This window comes from Chanodichthys erythropterus, chromosome 3, assembly GCF_024489055.1.
Source record: "Chanodichthys erythropterus isolate Z2021 chromosome 3, ASM2448905v1, whole genome shotgun sequence".
In the NCBI taxonomy this organism is placed as follows: Eukaryota; Metazoa; Chordata; class Actinopteri; order Cypriniformes; family Xenocyprididae; genus Chanodichthys; species Chanodichthys erythropterus.
This window is the reverse complement of record NC_090223.1, coordinates 30,600,569-30,609,668: the sequence shown is the minus strand read 5'-3', so window position 1 is coordinate 30,609,668 and position 9,100 is coordinate 30,600,569. Positions and strand designations below refer to the sequence as shown.

Genomic DNA, 9,100 nt, shown 5'->3' with positions numbered 1-9,100 from the left:
TGTTGGATGGTGAACATGTCTTTCATAAATTAATCTTTATGTTTTATAATAATACTAATAATAATAATAATAATACACAATTCTTGATGTTTGCAAAAGTATTAATTAAAAAGTAATACAAAATATATATATTAAAAGTTATAAATAAATATATATATAATTTCTTAATATACAATTAATAAATCTGCTAATAGCAAGACTTGTGCGTGTGTGTGTGTGTGTGTGTGTGTGTGTGTGTCAAGTCAAGTCACCTTTATTTATATAGCGCTTTTTACAATGCAGATTGTGTCAAAGCAGCTTTACATTGATAACTGGTACACATGTGTTCATACATTCTATATATTCCACATTCCCTGTGTGTGTGTGTGTGTGTGTGTGTGTGTGTGTGTATTAACACATTTGTGAAAAATGGGTCATTCTGAAGAGCTCAGTGAATTCAAGCATGGATGCCACCTTTACAATATGTTAGTTTGTGAAATTTCATCCCTGCTAGGCGACTCTGGGTTTGGCGGATGCCATGAGAACGTCACCTGCATCACCAGAACATCATCTGCCTGACTGCAATGTGCCAACTGTAAAGTTTGGTCGAGGACGCATAATGGTATGGGGCTGTTTTTCAGAGGTTGGGCCCTTACTTCCACACTGAAGGTGAGTCATTCCACGATGCCGGTACGATTTGGACTTACACATTTTTAGATTTTTTACCAAAATGTATTGCTTTTCTGAACACCCCACAACATTAATGACATATTTAACTTCCAGAAAAACATATTTTCCCATCTCAGGCATCAAATCCCTATTATTATTGGTCATTATTTTAAGTTATGTACACTATGGGAGCTCTCTGAATATTATTATAAAATGTATTTGTGATAAAATCAACATTTTCCTATTAATCAGATGTCCCTCACACTAATTCAGTAATTGCAAATATAAAAGTTACATAAAATCTCACACTTTTGCTATACTAAAGCCTGAAATGGGCACTTTTTGTGACAGCAACCTCATTTTTGATCAAAGGCTTAACTTCAGAATTTGAACTACAATCAGTATTCTTATGATTGCTCTGAACATTTCAGACAGAATTTAACAAACTTTAAATTACTTTTTCATAAACTTAACAAAATAAAAAAATAAATAAAAATGTAGGTGTAATGGGGTTGACTGTGACGGGGTTGTGATTTTTTTGCCCAAAACCAAGTGAATAAATGGAGAGCGCATGGCATGCATGATATTAAAGAATCATGAATAATGCTGAAATGACAAAGATAATTTTCACAAGTAATAGTTTTCTATCGTTAAATGATGTAACTGGGTTGAGTCGTTAAGCTTGACCAACACAATTTCACAACATAATTTAGTTATAATTACTAAAGAAGGTGGTAACTTGCCTGTGTCTACTCACAATGTTGTTCAGAAGACTTCTATGATGTCACTTCCTATAAGTATCGGTTCATTATTTTTATCGGGGGAGAATGGTTTGTGTGACGGGGTTGAGGGGTTACTGAGGTACAGAACTAAATGATGTGATTTTAATGAATAATCATGAATTTACTTAGAAAAAAAACATTACCAGCAAAAAAAGCACAGATGGATATTTATGGTAATGGCAAAATGAATGGACTTTTTTCTCATTTTATTATTCATATCCCAAGTACACTTTCATAGAAGGCCTTGAGGGACATGACAAAATAGGTAGTGTCGACTGAAAAAAACAAAATTTCTAATATAAAGATAAAATGTATGTCATGTTTTTAACCATTATTAAATGAGACATTTAAAATGAATACAAAAAGCTTTTAAAAATATATTTTGGTGATCCAATAGATAAAATACACTGAAAAAGATCAGAGGGACTCAAATCGTACCGGTTTCATGGAATGACTAAAGGAAATCTTAACACTTCAGCTTAATAAGACATTTTGGACTATGCTACTATGCTTCCAAGTTTGGGGAAGGCCCTTTTCTCTTCCATCATGACTGTGCCCTAGTACACAAAGCATAAAATAATCAACCCCATCAAACACCATTGAACTAGAATGGAGATTGCGAGCTCGGCCTTCTCATCCAACATCAGTGCCTGATCTCAAAAATGATTAATGGGCAAAAAAATTGCTGTTACAGCTGCATACTCCACACAAATTACACTCATTTACATATTCCACGTTCCCAAGACACAAAAGAAAAAAGGTTTTAAAACTTAAAACACATTCTGTGTTACAGAATAAAACACTGACCTAATAAAACAGCCCCCTGACTGACTGAATTCAGACACAGCTTGTCTTCAGATCATTTCACGTACAAGGCCGTAACAGGGGGCGGGACTAACTCGCTTGACGGACATTCAGTCGGACCAATCAGTCAACGAAAGACACTCCTCGCGAGGTTGAGCAGCCATTGTCAAGCCACAACAAGCCAGAAAGAGGAAGACAGTCGAGCTGCGAGACAACAGAGGAAAATTATGATTTGTTGAAAAATAATGGCAGGTTTACTGTTATAGATGTAACAGTCCGTAGCGATTAGGTTATATTTTGTGCACCTCTTCGCGGGGATCCAGCTCGGTGAGTGTTTCGCTCGTTGACAGCCACACTAATGTCATCAAGAGCTAGCTCAAGGGCTAATAAGCTTATCAATATAAGACACATACATCACACTCACTCTACAGATTTCAAATGTGTGAAACACTTGAACTGCTAGTTGTCAATTTGTTAAATGACTGGTGGGAAACAAATTTGTTGTGGTCTAGACGAGGATTAGCGAGATCTCTCAGCTGGAGTTAAGATCTTACTGAATGTGTTGACCTAATTCTGTCCATTTCCTCTGATATATCAGTACAGAAACACATCTGTGGCCTCCCCAGTGGAGTGGACAGATATTCACAATCACAACCCTCCAGACTGTTGCTAAATGTCTGTTATTCACTCATGTTTGAGTTTGTAGGGACTCCGCAGTGAGATGCTCTTTGACTGATGCTAAATGCTTACATTGCTTAATCTATCAAATATTGTATTTCTTCTGATTTATGGATGTTTTTTTGTTGTTGTTATATGTGCTTTGAAATAGTTTCAGTGGTTGTCACATGAGGTGTGCACATTCACGGTGTAATGTCACCTTGTTCATGCATACCTCTGAAGATGTATCAACATTTATTGGTTTATTTTGCCCTCATAAAGTTTTATGTCTTTTGTACATCTGGGAAATTGTGTGAGCAATCACCAGAGATTGCTTTGATGTCCTGCTGTTTCTTTTTAAATGAATAGTTCAGCCAAAAAAAAGATTATTCTAACATAATTTACTTTTTAAATAAATAACATTCACATTTACTCACTTGCATCCAGTGAAGGACTGGTCTTGGACTGTCAAGCTCTGAAATGTTAAAATGTTAAATATCATTATTAAAGTATCAATATCCACTTGTGTGCTGTATCCCAATTTCATTTGTCTATTTTGAAATCATATAAACAGATGCTATTCACGGAAAAATGTGCCGTCCAGTGCTGAACGATCAGTCCGATTTGTCAACAAAGCATTCAGATCAGTTTTGTGAACTAGATCAACTAATTTACTGACTGAAGTCTGACTGAAATGGTCAGTTTGTTCAGAAATCGGACATTCTTTCATGAACTCTTGTGTACATGCCAAAGAGAGCTAGGGCAGATTTTTAATCAATAATGTCCTAAATTTCGGTCTGTTCCTCACACAAAGCTACTGCATGTTTTTAGAGGTCTTGGAATAGAGTACATGATTCATGTGGGTCACATTTGTGCTTCTTTGTAATTTTGGTGCAGTCCTCACTCAATTTCATTAAGTGAATGGAAGCGAGAATATTCTTTAGAAACTGTTCCATAGAAGAAAGAAAATCATACAGGTTTGGAACGACATGAGGGTGAATAAGCAATTGTGAAGTATTCAAGTTTGGGTGAACTATTCCTTTACCGCATAGTTTCAGAATGACACCGTAACATCTCATAACAACCAGACTGAAATTCTGCCTGCTCTGTATTTGTGTGCTTTATATTTTTAGGCAGTGAATAAGCAGTATTTGATTTCTACTCCCCTGATGTCTGCTGAGGCATCTGGTTCATCTGGTGGGAATGTGGTGACTGTGTCCGGTTCTGGCTCATCATCCTCCAGCCATGTTGGGGAAGGAAAGGCCGACAGGAGCCTGGCGGGCAGTAAGTATGTGAAGCTCAATGTGGGGGGAACTCTCCACTACACCACCGTCCAGACGCTCAGCAAGGAGGACAGTCTGCTCCGGAGTATTTGTGATGGGAGCACGGAGGTCACCATAGACTCTGAGGGTAAGGAAAAAGCATGAGAAAGTGTTGTTGTAGTCATTTACTCGCCCTCAAGCCATCCTAGGTGTATATGACTATCTTCTTTCAGACAAACACAATTGGTGATATATTTAAAAATATCCTTAGTCCTCCAATGTTTATAATGGCTGTGAATGGGGGGGCCACGTTTATATATATATATATATATATATATATATATATATATATATATATATATATATATATATATATATATATATATATATATATATATATATCATATAAAAAAATGCATCTATCCATAATCAAAAGTAATCCATACAGCTCCAGAGGATTAATAAATATCTAGCTTCCGGCGGACAACTGTACGCATACTGCGCAAGTCGACTTATGACTTTAGCGCCAAATGAGTAACCCCTGAACCCCTGAAGCAATGTATGACGCAGGATGTAGGAGTATCGTAAGCTTAGGTGTCTCTCACGGTTCAAACAAATAGGGCTGTGCAACAAATTTAAGCTCCTCTAATCTTATATCGAAATCGTCCGACATTTCTCTTTTAAAATTTCTTGTTTTAGACTTCAAATTTGTGACCGGTGATTTGTTTTGCTCTATCCTCTACACCTCCGCGTTCATCATTGCGTCGGGTCAAAGGTTGCTGTTCCACCCAAGTCGACTTGCACAGTATGCGTACAGTTGTCCGCCGGAATCTCTGTGCCAATATTGTTATAGTTGTGGTGTGGACTTTACTATTCTTTTTTATTTTTAGAACTATATCTTTATTGTTATCTTTATAGTTATCGCCCTTTTGCTCATTTAGTAATATTATAAATGTCTTTACTATTACTTTGTATCAATTTAATGCATCTTTGCTGAATAAACGTATTAATTTCTTAAAAAAAAACCTTTATAGATGCTGAAACTAGAACAGATGTGTATATAATATAATGTGTGTTCACTCATCTTTTAAGGCTGGGTGGTGCTAGACAGATGTGGGAGACACTTTTCCCTGGTGCTGAACTTCCTGCGGGACGGGACAGTTCCTTTGCCGGAGAGCACACGGGAGCTGGAGGAAGTGTTGAAAGAGGCGCAGTACTACAGGCTCCAGGGTCTTGTTCAGCATTGCCTCACCACATTACAGGTTAGAGGATCCACTAGACTTGTGTTTCTGTCCCTTAAGTGTTCTTCTAAAGAAGGATATGTCTGCATAGAAATTAAATGCTTCTTTGAATCAAACTTGCTAATGGCTTTTTTGATGTTGATGCAGAAACGCAGAGATGTCTGCAGGGGTTGTCACATTCCTATGATCACTTCAGCCAAAGAGGAACAGAGAATGATAGCAACATGTAGGAAGGTGAGATAACAGAATTTTAATATTTACTTCCCCTCTGACCAAAACAACACTTGAAAAATGAGATCTCTTAGGGCTGGAATACACTATGCAGCTTTTGCACAGATTTGCACTCTGGAGGAGTCGATGCTTGTCGCTAAATGTCAGCGCCAGTCTGCAGATTATGGGCAGTTGGAGTTGGCTGATTTCACAGAAGATTGTGTGGTGTGTGATGGACACAGATTCCATGCATTCAGACTTTTTGAGACGATTTTAGAACATATTTTTATCATTTGTTATATGTTTCCCAGCAATGAGGCGCATGCTTCTGTGTGAGTTTGTTGTGTTCAGTAACCATTAGAGTTGTCAAAAGTACAGACTTCGGTACTTAGTCGGTACTGAAATTTGAAAAATGTGACGCTTTGAGCACTGTTGAGTGGATTGATAAACGCCTCTGATTGGCCATTGTGTTCACGGCTCATCGTATATGTATGTGATTGGCAATGATCAACGCTGTAAAAACGTAGTTTCCGTAGAATTCGTACGAATCCACTCAACAGCGCTCAAAGCGACACATTTTTAAAATTTCAGTACCGATCGGTACTTTTGAAAACTCTAAGTAACCATTTACAAAGTTACCAAATGCATGATACCTGCCATTTTAAAATCTTTTCTGATTTTGTGGCAAAGCCCATTTTTGAATGAAAGGAGTTTTCTCCTCTCATGCACTAAGCCAGAAATCTCGACTTCAGTATCAAACTTTGGAATACGCCACTCCAGAAATACACCAAACTCTCTGGATTTATTCCTATCTATATTCTGAAGGTTTTTACAGAGGGGTTTGTTCATATCATTTGCCTGATTTATACATAATTTTATTACTAAAAACATGGTGATTTTGATTCTGCCTGTTGACAGTACTTTCTGATTTATGTGATTTTAAAAAAAGGATCCAAAATACTAAAAAAAACTTTAACTAATATGCCAACAAAATAAAACAATTTTGAACCTGGCTTTATCCAGTGTTCAGATTTCTGTTCTGGAAATGTATGGAAATTAGTGCATTTAATTGAATAATGCATCATTTTCAAGTGTAATATTTCAGGAAACTTGTAATGCAAAAACAATTGTTTTAATCTTGGTGATGTGTATTTATTTGGATCCTTAAATCTTATATGGGCATACAGTATGGAGAGAAAAATGGTATTTGTTTCATAAATAATCTTTTCCTCATTACAGCCAGTGGTGAAACTGCAGAATAACAGAGGGAACAATAAATACTCCTATACCAGGTACTTCAGCTATTTCACAAAGGACAATGTTTACTCTGAGCAAACCACCTTCTCATTTCAGAAAGAATATGAACCATAATGCGACTTAGTCAAACACTATTCTTAATCTAAATGAATAATTGTTGTCATTCCCACACCTTAATTTTTTAGCAAAAAAACTATATAGCTTAATGGCACCTTGTAATTATGTCTGGAGACTGTAGGATGCAGCAAGAGAAATCCAAAATGTTCCTGTATGTCAAACAGTAGAGCATGGCACTAGCAACAATTTCCAGTGAATGCATGAATTATAAAAATGTATAGCTTGAAGTCGCTTTGGATCAAAGCATCTGCCAAATTCATAAATGTAAATGTGAGCAAGAGGTGCATTTTTCTATATAAAGTTACCCTTTGTTCCCTCAGCAACTCTGATGATAACCTTCTGAAGAACATTGAGCTGTTCGATAAGCTGGGGCTGCGCTTTAACGGCAGAGTGTTGTTCATTAAAGACGTGCTGGGAGATGAGATATGCTGCTGGTCTTTCTACGGCGAGGGGCGCAAGATTGCTGAAGTCTGCTGTACCTCTATTGTTTATGCCACTGAGAAGAAACAGACCAAAGTGAGCAAAAGGGAATTGAACTCTCTTGTCTGTGTGCATAAATATGTCTGTTTTCTCACTTGATTTGTTTTCATCTGCTCACATAGGTTGAGTTCCCAGAAGCTCGTATCTTTGAGGAGACACTCAACATTTTGATCTATGAAAATGGGCGAGGCTCGGGTTCGGGAGGCATGGCCCTGCTGGAGTCAGGGGGCGTCTCGTCACCAGGTGTGGGCCAGTCTGAGGAGGAAGGGGCGGGTGTAGGGGGCGGGGATAGGCGGGTGAGGCGCATTCATGTTCGGAGGCATATTATGCATGATGAAAGGGGTCACGGACAGCAGACTGTTTACAAAGACTGAATCAGAATGGTACGATGTTGATGGTACGATGTTGTTTTGCATGTAAAAAAAAAAAAAAATAGAATGAATGGTTGTGAAAAGAAAGACAACTTTTCAATACTGCACTGAAATGGGAGGTTTGAGGGTAATTATGGGCTAGTTTAGAAATAATACTGAAGTTGCCACAGTGTGGCACAGTTTTGTTTTTTTCTGTGAGATAAATTTACCTTTTTTCATTTTTTGTTAAATTTAATTTATTATTCAGTTAATTTATTGTCCAGAATTTTCACTTTTTTAAGTTTCAATGTGATATAAGTTTTTTTTTTTTTTTTTTTTTATTGTTCTGATTTGTTTGTATGGGCCATGTGAAAGTTTATATTTCAGTGTTTAATAGTAAACTGTGATGTATGCTGACTTGAGAGTGATGAGAGGTACATGGTGGAGGTGTCATGTTGCATAGGACTGTCAGATCTTCTTAGAAACTGACCAAATGTGCGCAGCTTGTTGCAGCCATAGGTCCAGTTTTAAACATCCTTTTGTAACGCAAAAAGAAAGCTTAACAAGTAAATAGTTTTACACAACTGTGCCTCACGATTGGTACATAAAATTTGGATGGACAATATTTCTAAAACTAATATTGTTACTGCTTGAAAAGTAAATGATCGCAGTAGTTTCTAACGTGATATCACTGAACACAGAAATGGGTTAGAAGGATTGAATTACTTCTAGCCACATCTGCACTAAACAATGTTTTAATTTTATTCAAAATCATTTCTAGACAAAGATGGTTCCTGAAATGATGACAGTAGTTACCACTAAGTTACAAACCATTTCATAAAACTATGTTTTATTGACCAATGTAAGCCATAAATGTATGCACTCACTGTCCCTGGACCAAAAACACCTCCTTAATTCTGCCAATTAAACTAGAATACCGTCCAAATGTTGTCTTGGAATATTAATCAAATCCAGTTAATATTCCATTAACATTTTCAATAAAAATGCTTTTTGGTAAAATTCTTTGTGTTTTTGAAGTTATTTTGGTCTTGTCTTAAAAAAATATCAGAATGAAAGATATTATTCCAAAGAATTATCCTTAAAAATACATATAATAAGAGTGTCAAAATGACATATTCGTACTAAAATATATGCGAACACTGTTTAAGATTTAAAGACGTTTAAATCCCCTAACCTAAAATATTTTTAATTTGCATATTTATAAGCGAATATAAGGACATATTCATCGGACATAAGAAACGTTTTGACCATCGGTGTGATGTTATAAATAT

At 36.5% G+C, this 9,100-nt stretch overlaps 1 protein-coding gene across 1 annotated transcript; it reads left to right on the top strand.

Moving 5' to 3' along the window:
- The first annotated feature begins 2,397 nt into the window (after positions 1-2,397).
- On the top strand, positions 2,398-8,816 carry kctd13 (potassium channel tetramerization domain containing 13). Its single transcript, XM_067373246.1, has 7 exons — positions 2,398-2,561; positions 4,025-4,301; positions 5,246-5,415; positions 5,542-5,628; positions 6,844-6,896; positions 7,299-7,494; positions 7,581-8,816. Exons 2-7 carry the CDS (start codon positions 4,061-4,063, stop codon positions 7,830-7,832), a joined length of 999 nt encoding a protein of 332 aa, XP_067229347.1. The 5' UTR covers positions 2,398-2,561; positions 4,025-4,060; the 3' UTR covers positions 7,833-8,816.
- Positions 8,817-9,100: the final 284 nt, after the last annotated feature.